This window comes from Drosophila willistoni, unplaced genomic scaffold (genome assembly GCF_018902025.1).
Source record: "Drosophila willistoni isolate 14030-0811.24 unplaced genomic scaffold, UCI_dwil_1.1 Seg776, whole genome shotgun sequence".
NCBI lineage: Eukaryota > Metazoa > Arthropoda > Insecta > Diptera > Drosophilidae > Drosophila > Drosophila willistoni.
The window spans coordinates 84,255-109,392 of NW_025814679.1; the positions used below are offsets into that span (position 1 = coordinate 84,255).

The 25,138-nt window shown below is 40.3% G+C and overlaps 1 protein-coding gene across 1 annotated transcript; it reads right to left on the bottom strand.

Moving 5' to 3' along the window:
- Positions 1-1,940: 1,940 nt before the first annotated feature.
- On the bottom strand, positions 1,941-16,456 carry LOC124461963 (calsequestrin-2-like). Its single transcript, XM_047013363.1, has 3 exons — positions 16,366-16,456; positions 10,818-10,916; positions 1,941-2,101 (listed from the first exon to the last, which is right to left on the bottom strand). The coding sequence occupies exons 1-3, from the start codon at positions 16,454-16,456 to the stop codon at positions 1,941-1,943; spliced, it is 351 nt and encodes a 116-aa protein (XP_046869319.1).
- Positions 16,457-25,138: the final 8,682 nt, after the last annotated feature.

Genomic DNA, 25,138 nt, shown 5'->3' on the forward strand with positions numbered 1-25,138 from the left:
AGCAGTGGCAGCGGGTGCAGCGGCGGTGGTTACAGCAGTGGCAGCGGGTGCAGCGGCGGTGGGTACAGCAGTGGCAGCGGGTGCAGCAGTGGCAGCGGCGGCAGGTACCGTAATGGATGCGACAGCAGCGGCGGCGGGTACAGCGGTGGCAGCGGCGGTGGGTACAGCAGTGGCAGCGGTGGTGGGTACAGCAGTGGCAGCGGGTACAGCAGTGGCAGCGGCGGCGGGTACAGCAGTGGCAGCGGCGGCGGGTACAGCAGTGGCAGCGGTGGTGGGTACAGCAGTGGCAGCGGGTACAGCAGTGGCAGCGGCGGCGGGTACAGCAGTGGCAGCGGGTACAGCAGTGGCAGCGGGTACAGCAGTGGCGAATATAGCCGCAGCGGGGCCGGCAGGGGCGAGTATGACGGCAGTTGGCACAGCAGGAGCGAGTATGGCAGCAGTTGGCCCAGCGGCGGCGGGCCCGGCAGGGGCGAATGTGGTATCAGTTAGCCCAGCAGGGGCTCGTATGGCGGCAGTTGGCCCAGCAGCGGCGGGCCCGGCAGAGGCGAGTATATCAGCAGTTGACCCAGCGGTGGCGGGCCCGGCAGGGGCGAGTATATCAGCAGTTGGCCCAGCGTCGGCGGGCTCGGCAGGGGCGAGTATGTCAGCGGTTGGCCCACCAGCGGCGGGCCCGGCAGGGGCGAATGTGGCATCAGTTAGCCCGGCAGGGGCTCGTATGGCGGCAGTTGGCCCAGCAGCAGCGGGCCCGGCAGAGGCGAGTATATCAGCAGTTGGCCCGGCAGGGGCGAGTGTGGCGGCAGTTGGCCCGGCAGGGGCGAATGTGGCATCAGTTAGCCCGGCAGGGGCTCGTATGGCGGCAGTTGGCCCAGCAGCAGCGGGCCCGGCAGAGGCGAGTATCTCAGCAGTTGGCCCGGCAGGGGCGAGTGTGGCGGCAGTTGGCCCGAAATATGTATCCTTTCGGGTGGTCATCCCACTTCTGAGTTGTAAACACCTATTTATTAAGTAAAAAGGATAAAGATTAGTTTGTATTGGTCGGATTTAATCTTTGGGTTTTGCGCAGATGCAACTTGCTCGTTGCATCGCCGGAAGAGAAGAGAGACGCTGTCTCTCAACCTATCGAGGACTTATCGCCAACAATCGATACTTATTACTGACAATCGATACTTATTACTAACAATCGATATATGCATGAGTATTTAACAGACTTTAAATAATTGGAATCTTACATTTTTTTTTTTTTTTTTTTTGTTTTTTTTTTTTTTTATTAAGTAAAAAGGATAAAGATTAGTTTGTATTGGTCGGATTTAATCTTTGGGTTTTGCGCAGATGCAACTTGCTCGTTGCATCGCCGGAAGAGAAGAGAGACGCCGTCTCTCAACCTATCGAGGACTTATCGCCAACAATCGATACTTATTACTGACAATCGATACTTATTACTAACAATCGATATATGCATGAGTATTTAACAGACTTTAAATAATTGGAATCTTACAATTCCTAATGTTCTTGTATGTGGGATTGGTGCCCACAAGAATTAGAATAGTTATTATATTAAGTAGATTATTTATTAAATTAGGTAATTAATAATATGTATTGACTCATTTACACACGCGTCGTTCGTCGTTCGTCGTTTTTTCTAGACTCCTCGTTTTCAACTCTGCCTTGCCACCTCGTCTTCTCTCTTCATTGCCACCTCATCGATCAGCTGCTTCGGGAGTAGGTCTGGCCTTACAGCGTTACCATACCATCCCCACAGATCGGCCATCCTTAAATGCATTTGCCCCAAATGCGTCGTCGTCGTCTTCAAAGTCGTCATCATCGGCTTTGGAGTCATCTTCATTTTCGTCGTCTTCATCGCTCTAGTTTTGGAGTCGTCTGTTTCGTCGTTAGAGGTGTCATCATTAAATTCGTGGTTTTCTGCATCGCCTTCATGGTGGTCATCATTGGTTTTCAGCATCGTCGTCATCATCTTCGTAATCGTCATTCTCATTATCATCGTTGTAATCATCATTATCGTCATCTTCGGAGTAGTCATCATTAACGTCGTTGTAATCATCATTTTCATCATTGTATTTATCATCGTTAACAGCATTGTCCTTTCCTTTCGTAAGTTTTCTTAGTTATCAACAATATCTTCATCATCGTCTACATAAGGGATCCATTTCTTCATATATTCGGCACAAGTAGTCGTATTTTTCGGACCATCTAAATACTTTGGCTTTAACTTCAGTCCACCTCCGAATTGAGTACGTTTAATTGCAACAAGATCGCCTGCTTTATAAATTGATGCATGTTTTCGTCGTAGATTATAAGTGTTCTTGTTTTCCTCTTGTAGATTTATGATTTGCTGCTTCGCATGCTTCCTTAGATCATCTCTTTTTTCGTTAAACATAGCTATCATTTCCTCATCAATAATTTGCTTCAATTGGATATCAAACTTCGAACGCATTTTGACCGACTAATAACTCGAATGGCGTAATATTTGTGCTTCTACAGTGAGTTGAATTTATTGTTTGCTGAACTCTTCCAACAAACTTGTACCATTTGCTCGGGTCATCAACAGAAAGCTTGGATAAAAAACAGATATAATAATAGCATTGAGTCTCTACTTGCCCATTTGCTCTAGGCAGTCCGGTAGTAACAGCGTGGTGAAGTATATTCTCTGACTCCTTAAAGTCTTCTGATGTGAAAGCAGATCCTCTATCTGTAATAATCTGGACTGGGTTTCAAAATGTGAGACTTTGTGCTTGCAATCTCGATATAACTTCTTGGGCGGATGTCGTCTTAGTCGTATATAACCAGCAGTATTTGCATCTATAACAGCTAGGATGAGTTTGTATCTCTTGTCAGTAGATTCAAGCGGACCCAAAAAATCAATGTGGAATGTTTGCAGTGGTTCTTCTTCCTTAGGCAATGGATTTAACAGTCCCTCCTTTTTTCCTTGTTTGCGGTTTGAGATAATACACGGGATGCAGCACCTAATATGTCGTTCAACTTTGGCCTCAAGTTTCGGTATATAATATTCTTTCGCAATTGTCTTTCGTCTTCCTAACAGAAAAATGTCCTCTCTCATGAGCTTCTTTGATAAGATCACGCTGAAATGATGTTGGTTCAACGTCGTTCACCAGCTTACATAAGAGACCAGCTTTCATAAAGTAATCATTTTGTGATGCTTTTTCAGATAGAATGTCGATAATTGCTTTTATCTCGTCGTCTTGTTCTTGAAGATACTTTAGTTTGCTGATTGCGCTTCCCTCGGTGATTAACATTACTGGATTTCGGCTTAAGGCGTCAGCATGCCGAATACGTGTTCCTTCTCGATGCTCCACCTCGAAGTCAAATTCTTGCAGCATCAGTATCCATCGGGCCACTCGTGTGCCAACGTCTCGTTTTTCCATGGTTTTGGTGAAAGCATTGCAGTCGCTTACGAGTTTGAAGCGGATGCCAAATAAGTAGACTCGGAATTTGTTGAGAGCTTCAATAACGGCTAGTATCTCCAGTTCGTAGCTTGTAAACTTCCTTTGTGCGTCCGTTGTGATCCGAAATTTCTGTTTCAAGCTCGATACTGTCACTCTTTCTTACAATTATCCCGTCACGATTTATTTTTACTTCCGCAATTTTACAAAATTCTTCGCCTAACAGCAAGTCTTCATCAAGAAATTGTTCTTCGATTACTAGAAGTAGTGATTTGAATTCTTGACCGTCAATTACGAATAGTTTTTCGATTGAACCGATGGCTTTGACCGGGTCGCCATTACCGAACCCGATTAAAAATTTGTTGCACTCACATAGCTTTGACTGTTTTATTCTTTTATAAATCTTTTCGGACATAAGATTGTATTTACTTCCAGTGTCAATAAAAGCATTCATCTTTAAACCGTCGATTGTTATCTCTTTATACATACGTGAGGTTGATGTGTTTAGTTTTCGTGTATTACTCACTTCGCGTTTTTCCCATTTCTTGGGACAATCTTTGCCAATATGGCCAAACATGTTGCATTCAAAACACTTTTTACCTCTGTTTTTATCGTCACAGTCAGCGGTTGTATGACCTCTAAGACCACAATTGAAACATTTGATTTCTTTATTTACACTTCGAACTTGCTTTGGCTGAGAATTGCGATTCTTATTCTTATTCTCACTCTTAGATTTCTCCCGCATTATTTCGTAGCATTTCAATTTGTCTTTAAAGTCTTTTGTGTTTTTAGCTCCATACAACATTGATTTGTTCGTACCACTGTCGTCAATACCATCAATAACATACTGGATCAATGCAGACTCTTCGATATTTCCGCGCGTGGATAACTCTTTCATCAGCAAAAAATATTCTTGTAAATTCTCGTTCTTTCTAATTTTCCGATCTGTAATCATTTTATGCAATTGGACACTGTTTGTCGTCGATTTAAATTCATTGAGTAGCGCCTTTTTTAATTTCAACCAGTTAGAAATACCTCGTTCGCTCGCAACAAAAAGCTTTGCTAATCCCTTTAATGACCGTTTTGCGAATATAAACATTTGTAAATCATTCCAATACATTAGCTTTGCAAGATCTTCGAATTCATTAATCCACACTTCAATGGAAAGGGTATCTTCACCATTAAACGATCTAATAGAGTCTTCCACATCATACAAATTTAAAGCAAATCTTGGAACACTTTGAATCGGAACGCTTTGAAATGGAACACTGGCTACTGAAGGGTTGTTTTTGTGTCTTTCTTCTTGTGCATCATTATCGTCAACGTCATTATTATCATCTTCGTTTTCGGTTTCGTCAGAGACTTCGTCATTCGCGGCATTAAAATCAGCATCACGCAGTAAATTTCCCTTTTGCAAATTACAAAATATAAAGTTAGGCAGGTCGCTCTCATTATGGTGTAAATGTAGCATATTACATATTACAGCTAAGTCATTATCAGAAAGTTCATCGGCAATATATGACATTTTAATTGCATAGTTTTTCATTTACAGCACCGAAGTCTGCGAGCTTTGCCATGTTCACTTTTGTATGTCTGTATTGGTAGCGTCACTCTTATATGTGTGTATTTTAAACGTTTGACAAATTCTTAGAACTGCGTTAAAACACTTTTGTTTTTTGTCTTTCAGATCTCACTTTAATTAATGAAAATTACTTTTACATAAATTTGTCCATCTTATTCGTCGTTTTAGCACTTCTTGCTATTTTTTCACATCATTTGAACCGTTATATTTTTCTTCGTTTAAGTAAGGTTAGAATAGTTGTTATATTAAGTAGATTATTTATTAAATTAGGTAATTAATAACGGAACAATAGGTTTTTCGTCGTTCGTCGTTTTTTCTAGACTCCTCGTTTTCAACTCTGCCTTGCCACCTCGTCTTCTCTCTTCATTGGCACCTCGTCGATCAGCTGCTTCGGGAGTAGGTCTGGCATTACAGCATTACCATACCATCCCCACATGTATATAATTTTCAATACACTCCTGATAAAAAAAGCGTTTACATCTAGTAATCCTAAGCTCTTCTGTTTCTAATAATGCTTTCAAGCAAATTGTACATTCTGCTTCTGGTAACACACTCAATTCTTCGTTATGGCATTTTGATTATTTTTCAACAAAAATTACTTCAGGTACTTTATTTAATTTGTTTTAAAATATTTTATCAAATAACTATTATCTTCCTTGTTTTGAAAGTGAGGGTGAGCAAAATTATAGGTGCGGTACTAATGTAGAGGGAGAATTGATCTAATCGATAGTTCAATCTCAGAAATTTATATGTGAAGGGATAGAGAAATCTTGTCGTCCCATACCTAATCATCTCGATCAAATCTAAAACGAAAAGACTAATCTCAACCAATATCATAAACTGATCTCACTTTGTATTATCGGTCAGAATTCGGGGCTAGCCAAATCTCTGCAGTTCCAGATGAATAAGCAGTCAATTCATTGATATCAGCTGAAACATTTGTTCTATTGTAATTAAAAGAAATTAACAAAATCACAAGACTATTATGCTTTCTGGTCGTAAAATCGAAACAATCAAAATTGATGAATTTCAAGAAAAACAGAGCCTATAACAACGTCCGTTACTATATTGTAGAGTTTGTATATGTTTCTAACTATATTCGCCGATTCATGCATTCCTAATGAATAAGTCACTCAAACTATCCGCGAATACAAAAAGTACAAAATCTTAAGAGATAGAATAAGAAGTAGGAGAAGGAAAAAGGAACCTGAAATTTTTGATCACTTCAGCTCAGTCTGAATCCTATGAATCCTATTGGTCGCGAAATTTTATGTAATGTACCCGATCCGCAATGAATCCAGATCATGTACATCCGCTCTTAATCAAAGAATTTTCTTCTTCCAAGAAGAGGTCAGGTTCAGCCTATATAGGTAGTCTCTCTCGCAGTCCCTAATCATCAGATGTTATGATGTGCAAGAGTACCACAAATTAGGCCAAAGCCAACACATCTACGGGCTTAATGTATCGAAAAGTTTTGTCCGGGAGGGACTTCTGGCTGTCGGCTAGCAAACAGTCTTTGGGGGGTTCTTTGGACCAGCAATACTCAATACACCCGTAGTACATAAAATAAAACAAAGTCCCTAGAGCACGAATATTACACAATTACTTAACCAAAAGAACTATAAACAAACAGTATAAACAGTATATTAAATCAAATCCACCCAACCAAAGATTTTCCTGTCGCAAGATTCCGGAAAATCCCAACACAAATTCAGCTCACTGCTCACATTTCGCTACAAGGAAGATTATACAACTTTTACTCAAACATTACAAAAATTATATTTATTCACAAGGGTTACGGAATACCAAAATAGTTCAATAAGTCGGACACGTAATCCGAGTTGACTAAACTAAAATGATGATTCTTATAATTAAATAATTCGATCATTTCAGGCATCCAAAAGCCAAATTGGGGATAATATGTTTTGTTTTGTTGTATCTAAATTGTAAGGTGGATTATATATCAAATAAAAATGTCAATTGGAATTTGGAAGTCTCCAACTTAAATTGCGATATGTGATATAATAACGTTTTAATTTTTCAACAATGATTGGCCATTTTCTCTCTTTTTCTTTGATATTTTCTTTAAGCTTTACTGTACTTGAGAGAGTTTTTTCTTATTTGTTGATTATTTGACACTGAACTCGCTTTATTTTTACATAAAAACAGGGAAATACCAGAACGACCATGAATTATGTCAAGAACTTAGGACTTACCCATCCGTCCGATCCGTCGAAAGCCTTCGTCGTCTGCTGGATGATGCTTAGGAATAAAATGTTAGGTTAAACCAAGCGACTGGCATTCCTATGCAACAAATTCGGTCTAAGAGACTCTCAATCCGCAGCGAAGAAACTTTCTCAGCCCGTATTCAATTCGGGGGGCTATTCCAAGCTAGTTGACTTTGTCGAAATTCTCTGTGCCCTTCACGGTGTGCAGCTTTTGAGCCCACGGTGTCTCAAAAATTATCCCTGGCAAATTCTCAGAATTCAAATTTGAAATTCCTTGCTTAGGCTTTCAACATTCAATTTGATTGCGGCTAAATTTCCAAAAGAACTTATTAGAAACTTCCAAAGATTTAAACATCCACAAAAATTAACTTACGTTAATAAGATTCACAAAACTTTATATTTATAGTTGTCCTATATGCTCCAGATTTGTATTAAGTTATTAATTCGGCTTGATGGCCGAGAAAATTTCAGATTTAAAATTTTTATATTTTTTTTCTGGATGACCATCGTGGTTTAGGCGTCTAGCCATGGCCATGGTCAGAAAAGAGTGTGACCAATGCATGCGATCGCGTATGATGCCACTTTGCTAGGGTTGCACTAGTAGAACTATCGTACTTCTAAGCTCAGCTGATCATTTTTAGCGACACAATTACCCACCACTTACTGAAATGCAAACTAACGCCTTAAAATTTAAAAATAAATCTAACGGCAGAAACTGGGCACTACAACCACTAGACCTTGCTTCGGAGTAACCTGAAAAAAGACAGTTACTGCCTAATGTCCTTAGCATGATAGCACTAACCATAGAACACATAGATGGGACAAACTCATTGCAAACGCTAGCCTAGTCATGGAACCCCAGAGAACTTCGGGAAAACCCGAACGTTCATACTCTCAATGAGAGCGTAAAGTGGGGAGAGGGCCAAGCAGCTACGAAAATAATTTAGTCTAGCACAGACTACAGAACGACGAAGGCAGGCCTATGTCGCTTGTGATTTCGTTCTGTCTATGTATGTGTACACTCGTCGGTACATGCTCAGGCTTCGTAGTGTGTGTGTGACGTGAAGTTGTACAACATCGCATTTCAACAGCTCCCTCGACCTAAATTTTTAACTTTCGACAAAACAGCGACAATGCGAATAGGATATGCCCCTCATGCCTTCTGTAGTCTGTGCTAGACTAAATTATTTTCGTAGCTGCTTCGCCCTCTCCCTACTTTACGCTCTCATTGAGATTACGAACGTTCGGGTATTCCCGAAGTTCTCTGGGGTTCCATGACTAGGCTAGCGTTTGCAATCAAAAAATCATGAGTTTGTCCCATCTATGTGTTCTATGGTTAGTGATGATAGGTTCCTAGCAGTTTGCCATTTAAATCCTCTTACACATAATAACATTTTCCCAATGTCTCTCGAACTCGAGACTTTAGTCACAACAAGTTGAGCTTAGCACTAACACCTTTTTGAAAATTACTCTGTCCAAAATTACGTCTAAAGACTTCTTGTCATACCTTTAAATGAACCTCCTTGGTTCTCAAATTATATACCTTTGCATTCTGGTCCGCTGCCTGTCCTATATTCCTCTTGAGTAAATTACGACGTGATGCTAACTAATCGTCCTTTCGCAACACGTTATTCGATTCATTTAGCATGTTTATCTTTTCGAGAAGAGTGTATTGGGAACCATGTGTGGCCATGTCAAAACCAATCACAGCGTGGAAAGGAAAGCATCCTATACTCTGATGATACGAATTCCTTAGTGCACAATTTATAGAAGGTATGTGTAGATCCCATTCGCGCTGGTCCTCTTTGAGAAAGGCGCGGATTGCTGCAATGATAGATCTGTTTACCCTCTCAGAGGCATTCGAATGTGGGGAATAAACTGCTGTATATATGTGTTTTATATCCAATGTCGTTAACCATGCATTAAATTCGCTTGCCTTGAATTGTGTTCTGTTTTCGCTAACCAATATCTCGGGAACTCGGTATCTAAAGAATATATTATCCTGCAGGTACTCTTGAATCACATTGCTATTAAAAAATTTAAGCGTTTGAAGCCAATGATACTTGGATAAATGATCAACTACTATCAGGAGTCCGATATGACCACGTTTACTTCTCGGATATGGTCCCAAAAGATCAAAATATAATCGCTGAAAAGGTCTCTCTGATACTGCGGGCTTACCCATTGGTGGCTTTAAGATTTGGTTAGGTGCTTTCGTTGACTTGCACGTCTCACAGTTTTGTATATAATCAGGCACCGTTACCACCATACCAGGCCAAAAGAATGTCCGACGTATGAGCTCCAAAGTTTTTTCCATTCCGCCATGTGCAGATACCGTGAATTCATGAGCTCGTTTTATAACTTTTTTTGACAAACTTTGTGGGATCCAAAGCACACAAATCCTCTGAAAACATTCTGGACAAGGCATCGGGTACAACATTATCTTGACCTCGTCGGTGACTTACTTCAAACTTATAACCTTGCAGCTTCATGGCCCATCTCGCGAGTTTGCCTTGGGCAGTCGCGCAAAAATTCCATCTATGCTTTGCAGCGGATGTGCGTCCTTTTTGGTGACTTCATTTATTTTTCTTGCATCAAAATATAATCGCACTTTACCGGGTTTCACAACTAGACGCATGCTCCTAATTCCAAGGACTATTGGCTCTCTCGATCACTCCCATTTCCAACGTTCGGTCGATTTAATTATACATTAACTTTTCAACCGCTGGCGACACTGGTGACTTCATTTATTTTTCTTGCATCCAAATATAATCGCACTTTACCGGGTTTCACAGCTAGACGCATGCTCCTAATTCCAAGGACTATTGGCTCTCTCGATCACTCCCATTCCAACGTTCGGTCGATTTCATTATACATTAACTTTTCAACCGCTGGCGACACAGGATAGAAGCGTTGTTTGATTGGAGTTGCTTCTTTAATCTCTATGTCATGGGGTTCGGCCTAATCCCTGTTGTTTAAAATCCGGAAGCAATTGAAAAACATCATTTAATCTTTTTTCTTGCTCTGGGGTTAATAAAAATTTCCGAGTGAATATTTTTATCTAATGTGCGATATGAAAATTCTGAACATAACTCAAAAGATTTCCAGAAATCGATTCCTAAAATAACTCGTTTCGCTAATGGCGGGATAATAAAAAGAGAAAGAGGTTTTCGCTTGCTTTCGTATTGCACCTCTGTTCTTATTATTCCGGTAACTACATGTCTTTTCCCATCTGCTGTGGCCACACTTGAAACAATAGTTGAAAATTCGGGATATTTCGTCCAGTCTTTTGCTGCTAAATCTGATCCGATACAACTGATATTGGCTCCAGTATCTAATAGACCAAGCTCAGAAAATTCGAGAAACTTTACTGGAGCGTAGAAATCATAGACGCTATTATTCGTTTTTGGACATCTTTTACTTTCTTTCAAACGCGACGCAGACGTTCGCTTGAGCGACTTCTAATGAACTGGCAAGTTCCAACCTCCTGTGCAAAGATTTTATCTTGAATCGCTAAATAGTTTTGCAGCCGTTGATGGTATGGTAGTCTAGGAAATGGATGAATTTTATTTTTTTCGTACCGATTCTTACCGGTACGGTACGGTGTCAAATCTGGTTTTTTGTTGTTTGTCGCTATATTATCCTTGACATTTACTGAGGGTCCACTCGATTGCGACTGAATGATGGGCCCTGATTGGAGTTTTTCGAACGGAATAGGCATACATCACATTGCGGTTTGTAGACATTTTTCTTTTCACATTCGTAGCAGAAAATGCGGCGCTCTTCTAAGCACATGTCCCATCTGTGTCCTTCAATGTCACAATTCCAACAAATGTATTTCTTTTCCTTGACGTGAATTGGATTTAACTCCTGTTGGATATATAAAAAGATATTTTTACTCGGGATTTTCGTCTGTCGCTTCGAGTAAAGCGATATTCTTTCTAACATTTGCATACTTCATAATGCGTTTTCTGATTCTTCACGGAGAAATTGCTCTCGGCGGTGCACCAACTGGCAAAGTTAAGATACCGATTCAATTGGAACGTATAATAAAGCTTTTCGTACTTCCGAAATCAGGTTTCTTTGTAGCTGATGTACGAGTTCTTTTTCCTCCATAGGTATTAGGAATCTCGATACCAATGTCATTACGTCTTCATAGTAAACATCAAATGCTTCACCATTCCTCTGTTTTCGGTTACGTATTTCTTCAAGAATCAAATCATCATCCTTAAAGTCGTCGTATTCTTGTTTTAAATCCATACAAAACTCTTCCCAAATAACTTCGTCATGTTCTTTCGATAGCGCCAATACCATTCTTTGGTTCTTCCGGTTAACTGACTAGCCGGAGGTGTTACATTCTTCATTGTGATTGAGCTCTAGTATTATGGGTCTTCCTGGTTTTACTACTCATGTGACCCGCGGCTTGATCTGACATTATAAATTGAACTAAATCTTTCCTGTGACATAATTTCTTACAAAAATTAAATTCCTAATGTTCTTGTATATAATTTTCTATACACTCCTGATAAAAAACGCGTTTACATTTAGTAATCCTAAGCTCTTCTTTTTTTAATAATGCTTTCAAGCAAATTGTACATTCTGCTTCTGGTAACACACTCAATTCTTCATTAATCCAAATTACTGGCATTTTGATTATTTTTCCACAAAAATTACTTTATATACTTTATTTAATTTGTTTTCATATATTTTATCATTAACGATTATCTTCCTTGTTTTGAAAGTGAGGGTGAGCAAAATTATAGGTGCGGTACTAATGTAGAGGGAGAATTGAACTAATCGATAGTTCAATCTCAGAAATTTATATGTGAAGAGATAGAGGAATCTTGTCATCCTAGATCTAATCACCTATATGAAATCCAAAACGAAAAGACTAATTTCAACCGATATCATAAACTGAACTCACTTTTTATAATCGGTCAGAATTCGGGCCTAGCCAAATCTCTGCTGTTCCAGTTGAATAAGCAGTCAATTCATTGATATCCGCTGCAACATTTGTTCTTTTGTAATTAAAAGAAATGCAATATCACTGGTCAGAACTCGGATTCTCCAAATATCTGCATTCCTAATGAACAAGTCACTCAAACAACTATCCGTGAATACAAAAATAAAGCGAAATGAAAAGAAAATAAAAATGTTTGATAGCAAAACATAGATAAAAAGGCTGGGGATTTTATTAAGAGATAGAATAAGAAGTAGGATAAGGAAAAAGGAACCTGAAATTCCTGAACACTTCAGCGCAGCCTGTTCCTATAAAGAAACAGGGTTGAACTGAAAAACTGTATACAAGACAAACAAGCTCGCTAGTTTGGCGCCGAATTTATGTAATGTACATGTCGGGGCGCCAAGACTTTTGTTTATTTCACTCATGTTTTAATTTATAATATTCACTTTAGACTTTTTAATTACACTTGTATTATTTATTGTATGGCTAGTTCCCGGGGAGGTTGTTGTCTGAGCTCTCTAGCCCGAAGCCCCCTTTATATAGGACCTGAAGACAGCTTTCAACATTAGTTGCTAAGGTTGCTTAGATGCTCAACCAGGGCTATAACTGACACACCTGTCAATCTATTGGAACTAACTAGTAGGCTTTGACTTATTAGTCACTTAATCAACACTATCCGACACGGCCATCCTGACCTTTACACGTCCTCGTATAACTCAGACCGTCAATACACTTAACGAAGTGTTAAATCGTTATGAATCAACCTTTTCCAAATTTAGTACCATTTCTGTACTAATGATAGTCATAATCGTACTAATAATAATTAATTTACATTATTTATCGAATAATATTATCAGTTTTTACATCTTCAATTTTTACATCATCAATGATCAATTTTACAATCAATCGCAACAACAACAACTTCTCTTGGACCATATACCACCACGCAGCGATCGATAATTGTATATCTCAATAAACAATTCATTCATACTGTCTATTTCAACAGCTTAAGTACCGTCTCTTTCAACGGTTTCCATACTGTCTATTTCAACAGCTTCCATACCGTCTCTTTCAACGGTTTCTCTAGACAGACTCTCATCGATCTCAAACTCGCTTGGTACCTGTCCATCTGGCAATCTTCTAACGTTTTCTTGTCTCTTGTTTTTTGTTTAGATTTTATTAACAAATACCATACTCTTCTGCATCACACGCCATGATCAAAACATTTGTTTTGCACTTGTGCTTGCATTATGACACGGTCATTCTAACAAACTACACGTCCTCGTGTAGGTAAGGATATTGTCACCATATTAATCATTTTTTTACAGGTCTTAACTTTGATATCTAAATCAAGTACATTTTGTGTCTCATAGACGGATAACCATCGTCTCTCATAGACGGATAACCATCGTCTTTCATAGACGGATAACCATCGTTTCTCATAGACGGATAACCATCGTCTCTCATAGACGAATAACCATCGTCTCTCCTAGAAGGATAACCAACCATCGTCTTTCCTAGACGGAGAACCATCGTCTCTCCTAGACGGGTAACCAAACATCGTCTTTCCCAGACGGATAACCATTCTTCTTTCAAGCAAACATTTCTTTCATACAACCTTTTTCCTTTTGTTTTTTTTTTTTTTCACCATATTAATTTTACATTTTTTTTTTCGTCTTACTTAGACGGATCCAATTGACCCCTTGACAAGCTTAAACCTTCGCTGTCAATATCAAACTCCTGGGAAACAATACCATCTGGAAGTTTTCTTATGTCTTCATGACAATACTTATATAGTCGCTTGTTGGATAACGACTTTAACATATATCTATTACCATCTAGAACTTCAGCTACCAAAAATGATTCTTTAAATTTTGGGTCTCGTTTAGTTTGGTGTCTTTCCTCGTTTTTAAGAAGGACACAATCACCAACATAGTGTCTAATAACGGTAGCCTTTGACTTGTCAAAACGATTTTAATCGTAGGAAGCTAAATATTTTATGGTGCTACTATCTTTAGCTCGTGTTTTACACTTTTTTTTTGTATTTTGCGAATCAACATCCCTATGATTTTCTTAAATCATATGTTTTAACTATATCGTCTGGCAGCTCGTTGGATTTCAGCTTATTTACAACGTCAACAATATCTGGGTCCCGTTGCTGTTCGGCCAACAGCCAATTGTTTGATATTTCCGCTATACTAACTCGATTTTCAGGTATTTTATCCAAAACCAACGATGGTGTTGGAGGCACTGGGTTTCTAGATAGAAAATCTACGTGTGCCATACGTTTCCCTTCTCTATATTGTATTGTGAAACTAAATGATTGTAAATAGGACCACCAACGATGATCTCTAGAAGTTAGGTCTATTTTACTGCGTGATGCCTTCAATGAGTTGCAATCAGTGTAAACCACAAATTCGGTTTCGGAGATAAAAAGAGAGTGGTACCTATCGGTTTGTTTACGGGAAGGCTTTTCGTAAGCCAAGAACAGTTTGATTTGGTTTTTCTAGTGGTATCATGAAGTGATTTTAGGAGAAGACGATTTTCGTTTTTCAGGTATTTTATCCAAAACCAACGATGGTGTTGGAGGCACTGGGTTTCTAGATAGAAAATCTACGTGTCCATACGTTTCCCTTCTCTATATTGTATTGTGAAACTAAATGATTGTAAACAGGACCACCAACGATGATCTCTAGAAGTTAGGTCTATTTTACTGCGTGATGCCTTCAATGAGTTGCAATCAGTGTAAACCACAAATTCGGTTTTGGAGATAAAAGAGAGTGGTACCTATCGGTTTGTTTACGGGAAGGCTTTTCGTAAGCCAAGAACAGGTTGATTTGGTTTTTCTAGTGGTATCATGAAGTGATTTTAGGAGAAGACTTTTGTAAGCAAGCTGAATTAAAAATCAATCGTGATGGCGTACAAATTGACATTGACTCAAATGCATCGAAAAGTACAAAGTGTGAAGTGAATGAACTTACCAAAAACTGTAAGCCGGAAAAGTTAAAATCGACAAATGTTGAAATGCGTATTGTTTTAAAAGACGATAGTCCAATTTATTCGAGACCACTCAGAATCGCTTTTGCTGGACGGTGCATAATCGATGACCAAGTCGATCAGTGGCTGAAAGATGAAATAATAGAACAATCCGAGTCTGAAATCAGCAGTCCGGTCGTATTAGTAAAAAAAACGCGCTGGCACTCCCCGGCTTGACTACAGAAGAACTAACAAGGTAAAAGACCATTTTCCATTACCTCTTATTGAAGATCAATTGGATCGGCTATAAGGAGCAACAGTTTTCAGTACAATCGATTTAAAGAATGGACTTTTCCATGTAGATGTTGAAAAAGAGAGTCGAAGATTCACCTCGTTCGTTGTACCAGTTTTTAAAAGTTCCTTTTGGATTGACGAACTCCCCTGGGGTATTTCAGAGACACGTTAATGCCATTTTTCGTGATTTAACCCGTGCTGGTACGGCTATCCCATACGTCGACGACATTATAATCCCTGGTAAAACTGAAGAGGAAGCCGTCTTCAATCTGAGAAATGTTTTGAAGCGATGTGAAGAATATGGATTAGTCATTAACTTAAAGAAATGTTGCTTTTTGAAGAGAGAAGTAGAATTTTTGAGGCATACTATAAAGAATCAGAAGATATGTATCTCAGACGCAAAGACCAAAGCTGTAAAACAATTTCCTATGCCGATGAATCAAAAGCAGCTCTAAAGTTTTCTTGGCCTGGTTGGTTATTTTCGCAGTTCATTGCAGATTTTTCGATTATATCCAAGGCTCTTACTGATTTATTAAAAAACGATGCAAAATTTATATTCAACGAGAGTCAGATAAAATCTTTTAATTTGCTAAAAGAATTGATAACGCAGAAACCTGTTTTGCAAATATTTAACCCCAAGTTTGAAACAGAATTACATACAGACGCATCGATTGATGGCTTCGGAGCAATTTTATTACAAAAGTTACCCGATGATAAAGAATTGCACCCTGTATACTACATGAGCAAAAAGACGACTGAAGCGGAAAGAAAATTCACTAGCTACGAATTAGAGATTTTGGCGGTAGTTGAAGCATTTCGTAAGTTCCGAGTTTACCTTCTAGGTATTCATTTTAAAGTCATAAGCGATTGTAATGCGTTTGCAAACGATGGATAAAACGTGTGCACTAGAGTCGCACGATGGATTCTTGAGATCAAAGAACTTGATTTTGTTGTTGAGCACCGTGCAGGAAATCGTATACCTCATGCAGATGCGCATAGTCGCTACCCCGTTATGATTATATCAGAAGATTACATACACAGTAAATTAAAGAATGTCCAAGCACAAGACGACCAATTGAGGGCCATAATCGATATCCTTGCTCAAAAAACTTCTCATAACAACTATTTTATGAAAGCTGGCATACTTTATAACTTGGTTGATGATGAAGAACTAATTGTAGCTCCCTCTACTCTGTAACGGAAAATTATTAAACATGCTCACGACAGAGGTCACTTTTCACTGAAAAGACGAAAAAAATACTTGCAAAGGAGTATTATATCCCAAAATTAGATGAGAAAATACAACACCAAATAAGATACTGCATTCCATATCTAACACTTAATCGAAAGCTTGGTAAAAAAGAAGGAGAACTGCATCCACTGCCGAAAGAAGAACTGCCTTTTCAGACGTTCCACATCCACATTTTCTAGGACCCTTAGAGTCAACTCACCAGCAGTATGAGCACATTCTTGCAGTTATCGATGGCTTTACAAAATTTTGCTGGTTGTACCCGACGAAAACGACATCTACGAAGGAAGTAATCACAAGACTACAACAAAGTTTAATTTTTGAAAATCCAGTTCAAATTTTTTCTGACAGAGGTTCTGCTTTTACTTCTGACGACTTTAAAGAGTATTGCAAGGCAGAAAATATCGAACTTCACGCAGTTACGACTGGTCTTCCACAAGCGAACGGACAAGACGAACGCCTTAATGCTCTTATTATATCCGAGTTGTCTAAGATTTCGATAGAAGAGCCTAGCAACTGGTATAAGTTTGTCGGCAAAGTGCAACAAACGATTAACTCAACGTACAGCAGAAGCACACATTCAACGCCGCTCGAACTACTGATTGGTATAAAGATGCACACAGAAGACGACCTTAAGCTGAAAGAAATAATTCACGATGAGATGATTCAGATTTTTAACGACAACAGAGATGATCTACGCAATATAGCGAAGCAGCAGATCCTTCGTTTGCAAGAAGAATATAAGAAGACCTACAACTTACGTCGCAGACCTGCTTCCATATATAAAGTCGGTTATCTGGTAGCTGTTAAAAGAACCAAACTGGGAGGAGGTTTGAAGCTGAAGCCCAAATATTTAGGTCCGTACCGCATTTACCCATGGTAAAGACCAGAGATACATACGACGTTGTCAAAGATACATTGTTCAGCGATGGTCCTAGGCGTACTGCCTGTGACATAGACGACCAGGATGCATTCAAGGCGAATGCGTACCAGGATGGCCGAGTTGTGGAATTGGGTCTGACAACTCTGTTGAGCGGGGCGAAGAGACTAAACCACATCGAAAAGTTGGACAAAAAGAATTATGATTCTTGGAAAATACAAATGCGCTGCGTTTTTGTGCATTCAGTCCTGTGGGATGTAACGGCTGGAAATCTGCCCATGGTGCAAGGTGTCGGCCTTGGAGGATGGGATCGGAAGGCCCTGGCAAGTATTACGTTGAGCTTACGCCCATGGTTTTACAACCATCGCAATTGGCATACATGAAAAATTGTTTGACGGCATATGAAGCGTGGACAAGGCTACGAGATGTCCATCAGCCAAGTGGACCGGTGCTGAAGGTATCGCTGTCCAATAAGTTGCTGAGCTTACGCTTGACGGACGGTCAAGAAATGGCCAATTACCTTAATGGTTTCTCTGATGTGTTAGATCAGTTTGCAGGCGCCGGTGTACAGATAGTGTATATACGGTGTACAGGTAGTGTATTATCTAGTGTACCACCAGTGTATGAGAACTTCGTTGTCACCATCGAGACGCGAGGAAGAAGCAGAAGAAAAATGTCTAACTGTAACGAAATAGAATGGGCAAGAGGCATTTGTCGCTACCCAGAACAGAAGCAGAAATCAAAATACGCGCACACAGAAATCGTTCGCAAATTACTTGTTACAAATACGGCCGGCAACGGCATGTCAAACAACAGTGCGGCAAAGAGAAAATCGATAAAAAAGAGAAAAAGTACACTGAGAAAAGGGAGAACAAGCAATGTAGCTTGATAAATGCTTTGGAAGCAGATAATATAAAAAATATCAGTCTGACAACCATGCGGGTTTTTACATGCAGAAGGCAAGGGAAAAGTCACCATTCGGACTGGATTGAATATAACAGTGTTGTACATTTCGAAAAACATATGGCAAAGGTCATATAAAATGGTGAATGTATTTTAGAAGCAAAAAAGATTGTCAACTTGTTTGTTTTTGAAGCTGAATCGGAAAATCTTTTTGCTGCTGTTCACGCCACCGGGTGAATAGCAGTGAGCGGCGAAGAGCAGTGAGCAGTGAGGAGTGAGGAGGGTTTTTTGATCCTCGGCATCTACGGTCACACCAGGAGGGGTGACTGGTTTTTTCCAATGGGCATCGCCATTATTACGAATCGAGATTTTCACCCGAACACCCGTTCATCTCCTTTATATTTTACTTTGCGATTTGTCACTTTTTCAAACCGAACCATTTCGTGTGTGAATTAAATAAATCAAACATAGAATTAAAACGAAGTTTTTCGCGCGTTTTAATCATTCTACTTACGTACGAGACCCTGAAGATATTGGCACCCGCCAACTACTTGAGGCTTAGTCGGGTCCTTCCGCCCCTCCACATTTATTGGTCCTTCGAGCCGGATATCCTTCTGCTCCTCCAGCTTGCATCGGCGGAATTCCTGATAAGTACAAAAATTTCATTATTCATTTCATTTGTCCCTACATACTAATAAAAGTGTGAGGTTTTCCCGCTTCTCCATAGCGACCTACACACTTTTACATATTGTATGTACATACCTTACCTGTTCCAAGGTTACATGGTAGTTCCTAATCCTTAGCGTGTTTGTCCAACGTTCCCGTTTTACATTCCACGATTATCCATTTTTATTTATATTTTTTCCTCGCACTTGTCCAAATCCACTTTTCTTTACATATGCATTCACATGTACATGTAAATTCCACAGCTGTTTGACAAGTCCGCGTAAAAGTTTAAAAAACAAAAAAAATATTAAAGTGTTATAAAAAATAGGGGAAAAAATAATAATCAAAGTGTTCACCGCGTTTTCTTATGTGTTGGAATAATTATTTTTAATGCCAAACTAATTGCCGCACGCGCGTATCTACGTACATACATACATCGTCATCTGTTGATGTACGCGCATATGTACATATCCATATACATATAATCCCTTCGCACATTTACCACAACACAAAAGGAAAAAAAAAATATTGTTTTTTAATAGCACTTAACGTATGCACCTCGATTTCTTGCGCGTTCGAATTAGGTGCGAAATTAATTTCCTCACGCGCGTCTTTGGAAACCGGTGCACTTGCTTACATATGTACATACATACTTACATAGTCATAAATTGCACATATGTACATATCCACAACACATAATCCATTTCGGTGTCGCGTATTGATTTAACACAACCCCACATCCAATTAAATGACAATTACTTACGTCTTTTTGTTGGGAACAACGCGTGTGCATACATATCTATATACTCACCTGTGTACTTATGCATATATGTACGTACATACATAGATCAAAGTGTGTAAAAGCGTTCTTTTGTTCTTGGTTTTTTTCCGCACAACCACAAAAAAAAATTATTAACATAATTAAACAACAAAATCAAAATATAAACAACGGCCGACAGCTGTTTTCGGAGTAGTGGTGACACGTGAGTCGAGTCGTGATATCGATAGGCGGCTCAAGCGCGCCAAATTCAAATCACATTATTTCCGATTCCCTTTTTTTCGCCTAATTATATATCCGCCCATATTTATAAATAAATACATATATATTTTTTCCAGCACTAACGTGCCCACATTTATATATCCGTCCATATTTATAAATCATTTATATAATTTTTCCGGCCAACTTTTTGCGCTCATATATGTATCCGCCTATATTTATAAATAAATACATATATATATTTTCTAGCACTATCGGGCCCACATTTATATATCCGTCCATATTTATAAATTATATATCTGGTTAGAGATTGCGACCTATTGAAATTTAAATTGAATTTAAACCGGCTCGAGGTCAATCTTACAAAAGAAGATTATTTCAAAGGTAACACACAAAAAGGTGAGCAGGTTGTCTGTATAGCTATTTCAAGAACTACCAAGTTCTATCATCAGCAGACTTTGCTAAAGAACTCCAGAATTGCAATAGCCATACCATGTCTTCAACGCTAAAACTAGTTGGGAATTACGTTGAAGACATGGTATGGCTATTGCAATTCTGGAGTTCTTTAGCAAAGTCTGCTGATGATAGAACTTGGTAGTTCTTGAAATAGCTATACAGACAACCTGCTCACCTTTTTGTGTGTTACCTTTGAAATAATCTTCTTTTGTAAGATTGACCTCGAGCCGGTTTAAATTCAATTTAAATTTCAATAGGTCGCAATCTCTAACCAGATAACACTAACGGAAGGCACGCCGTTATTTTTGGAATTTTATTCCAAAAAAACCCCTTTTTCTATATGGTACAATATACCGTGTATAAAAAGAAACAGGTCTTGAATTTAGTTTGTTAAGGGCGAAGCTCTTACACTAATATTTCATAGCGCCTAAGGGTAATGCACAAAAGGTGGTCTTCGGTATTGTAGGCTTCGCCAGCTTTTTTCGCTTCATTTAGTTGGCAATGTAATTCCCAACTAGTTTTAGCGTTGAAGACATGGTATGGCTATTGCAATTCTGGAGTTCTTTAGCAAAGTCTGCTGATGATAGAACTTGGTAGTTCTTGAAATAGCTATACAGACAACCTGCTCACCTTTTTGTGTGTTACCTTTGAAATAATCTTCTTTTGTAAGATTGACCTCGAGCCGGTTTAAATTCAATTTAAATTTCAATAGGTCGCAATCTCTAACCAGATAACACTAACGGAAGGCACGCCGTTATTTTTGGAATTTTATTCCAAAAAAACCCCTTTTTCTATATGGTACAATATACCGTGTATAAAAAGAAACAGGTCTTGAATTTAGTTTGTTAAGGGCGAAGCTCTTACACTAATATTTCATAGCGCCTAAGGGTAATGCACAAAAGGTGGTCTTCGGTATTGTAGGCTTCGCCAGCTTTTTTCGCTTCATTTAGTTGGCAATGTAATTCCCAACTAGTTTTAGCGTTGAAGACATGGTATGGCTATTGCAATTCTGGAGTTCTTTAGCAAAGTCTGCTGATGATAGAACTTGGTAGTTCTTGAAATAGCTATACAGACAACCTGCTCACCTTTTTGTGTGTTACCTTTGAAATAATCTTCTTTTGTAAGATTGACCTCGAGCCGGTTTAAATTCAATATAAATTATATATATATAATTTTTTCCGGCCAGTATTTTGCGCACATATATATACGCCCATATGTATAAATAAATACATATATATTTTTTCCAGCACTATCGGGCCCATATTTATATATCCATTCATATTCAAAAATTATAAATATATTTTTTCCGGCCAGCCTTTTGCGCTCATATATATATCCGCCCATATTTATAAATAAATACATATATATTTTTTTCAGCACTATCGGGCCCATATTTATATATCCATTCCTATTCAAAAATTATAAATATATTTTTTCCGGCCAGCCTTTTGCGCTCATATATATATCCGCCCATATTTATAAATAAATACATATATATTTTTTCCAGCACTATCGTGCCCATATTTATATATCCGTTCATATTTAAAAATTATATATATATTTTTTCCGGCCAGCCTTTTGCGCTCATATATATCCGCCAATATTTATAAATAAATACATATATATATTTTTTCCAGCACTATCGGGCCCATATTTATACATCCGTCCATATTTATAAATTATATATATAATTTTTCCGGCCAGTATTGTGCGCACATATATATATCCAGATCCAGATTTATACAAAAACGTATTTTCTTTTATCCTATACATCTTTATTTATATATTTCCTCCGTGTTTTGTTTTATACGTACTCCCAGCGTTACTTACGAATCCATACAAACTTGTTTTGTAATCATTTCGCTTTGTCTACGTGCAAGTTTTGATCCGCACTCGTGCGTTCGTATATTGTTCCGCATCTATCCCCATAAAAAGGGCTCCGTTTCCGAGCCACACGCGAGATAATTCTCCCGCAATCCTGCGGTGCCCAGTGAGAAAGCTCTTGCGTACTCATACAGTCCACTTCTCATTTCCTGTGGTTTTTTTTCCAAAACAAAAAAAAAAAAAACCCACAAACTCGGTGTTCGACGGTAAGGTCGTCCCCTGAGTATGTCCACGGAGCCGTCCAAGACTGCGCCGAAGTCTAACGGTCTTTCGTCTCCCTCTGCAACTCCGGAGAAGGTTCGGCCTCCGATAACTCCGGCGACCGTGAAGCGTACGGATATTTCGCGCAAGTTCTCGTCTGTTCGCAGCCGCAGCGAATCCCCAAGATCCCGTCCGTCTTCGTCCAGCCTCCCTCAGGGTCGCAGATTCTCGGTTAAAGACTCGAGTGAACACAAAGGTCGTTCCAAGCTTTCAACCCAGACTCAGATCCCGCACGTTGTTGTGACGCACTGTTCTGACGCTCCCGTCACCCGATCCGTATCACAACAGCGCAGAGAACACTCCAGAATGTCCCTCTCCGATTTCATTCTGGCGTGCGACGCATTGACTCTGTTCGAAGCTCGGGAGAGTGAAGCTCTAACTTCTGAAGTGCCCTTGTTTTCCATTAAAATGCACTTAGAGCAGCTCAAATCCCTTTGGTCAACTGTCGAGATGGAATACTCCCGTTGTCACAAGGCCTTGACAGTCCAAACCGACGAGGAAAGCTTGGCAAACATAAGCCACATCAAGGCGAAGCACGAATACGCTTATGCGGCGTATGTGCGATGCGGGACGTTGTTCGGAGAACGCATCGAACAGCTCTCGGCACAGATGACGAGTCTTATGCGTCAGCCAACCGCTCCGTCGAGGCCGGCGGGGCATAGAGTTCCTCCGTGTGAGGTGGAGACATTTGATGGCGACAGCCTAGCATGGCCCACATTCCGCGATTTGTTCGCCGCCATTTATATCGCCAATCCGTACTTGTCACAAGTGGAGAAGCTCTATCACTTGAACACCAAGACGCGAGGGGAAGCGAGAACCATCGTAGCTAAGTCCCTCCTGACGAATGAGGGTTTCCAGGCCGCGTGGGAGAACCTCACCACACGGTACGAAAATAGCCGTCTGCTTGTCACGACTCAAGCCAGACAACTCCTTCAGATTCCCGCGGTGGCACAAGAGTCGGGCAAATCCTTGCGAGAGCTGCAGACTGCGTTTCAAGGGTGTCTTACCGCGCTTGAGCGTTCGGGTGTTAGTACGGAGAATTGGGATGTCTTACTTATCGCCATCTGCACTAGCAAATTGCCGAAAGCCACAATCCTCCTGTGGGAGCAATCAGTGCCAAATAAGACTGTCGTCTCAACTTGGTCCGATTTGAACCAATTTCTTACCGATCGGTATCGTGTCCTGGATGCCACCGAAGAACATAAGTCGGCCCCAAGTGTGCAAGCCATCCCCTTTGGCCCCCGCAAATCCTCTGCAACGATGAAGGTCCAAGCGTTCCCCGCGAAAGCCCAGCGGAGCCCAGGAGGATGACGTACTCTGCGAGCGGAACTTCCAAGAGACCACCCAAAGAGGAAAGTACGGCCGATATGTTGTGTCCCTACCGTTCAAAGGTCCGAATAGCGTTGACTTGGGCCACTCAAGACCGATCGTGCTGGCTCAATTCCTGCGGAATGAAGCACGCCTTCTCAAGGATCCCGTCCTAAAAACGCAGTACGATGCCATTATTCAAGAGTACGAGGAATTGGGTCACATGATTCGGGTGACGCCGCCTCAAGATGGGAAAAACTTCTATCTCCCCCATCACGCGGTGTTTAAGCCCGATAGCACCACCACTAAGGTACGCGTGGTATTTAACGCGTCGAGCCCACCACACAAGGCGTCAGCCTCAACGATGTCTTGCACACCGGCCCCACTCTTCAGGCCGACCTCACGCTTCAGGTACTGAAATGGCGGTTCTTTCAATTCGACAAATCCGAGTCGACCCCAGGCATACCCCCAATCCTCTACCGAGACCGCTGCGGCAATATTCAGGATTATGAGTTACAAACTGTCACGTTTGGGGTTAACTGTGCGCCATTCTTGGCGATCCGAGTCCTTTTACAACTGGCACAAGACGTGCAAGCGATGTATCGTCAGGCGAGCGAAATCCTTCGGAACTACTTGTATGTTGATGATGTCCTTGCCGGCGCTCACACTGAAGCCGACGCCCGTCTCGCCATACGAGAGCTTCAAGCGGCCCTCCAATCTGCGGGCTTCCCGCTTCGGAAGTGGACTTCCAATAAGAAGGAAGTACTTCAAGCCATTTCGAGAGAGCACCTGCTGCGAGAGGTCTTTCTCGAGCTGGAAGACGCGAGCACTGCAAAAACCTTGGGCATCCGCTGGCAAGCTGCCGAGGACGTCTTCTTCTTCACCGTAGCGGACCCCCCCTTGAAGGAGTCGATCACCAAGAGGCAGGTTCTGTCCCATATCGCTAAACTCTTCGACCCCGCTGGCTGGCTAGCCCCATTTGTCATCCGAGCGAAGATATTCATGCAACAAATCTGGCTTACCGAACTGGGCTGGCATGATGTTCTGACGCCTCTCCTGCTGCAGCAATGGCACG

Coding starts and splice junctions, on each gene's coding strand:
- LOC124461963 (XM_047013363.1), bottom strand. CDS start 16,456: ATGCGCATCTGCATGAGGTATACGATTTCCTGCACGGTGCTCAACAAC. Junction 10,917..16,365: donor GAATCCATCGTGCGACTCTA/GTGCACACGTTT, acceptor AACTCCAATCAG/GGCCCATCATTCAGTCGCAA. Junction 2,102..10,817: donor TTTGACACCGTACCGTACCG/GTAAGAATCGGT, acceptor AACTTACGAAAG/GAAAGGACAATGCTGTTAAC.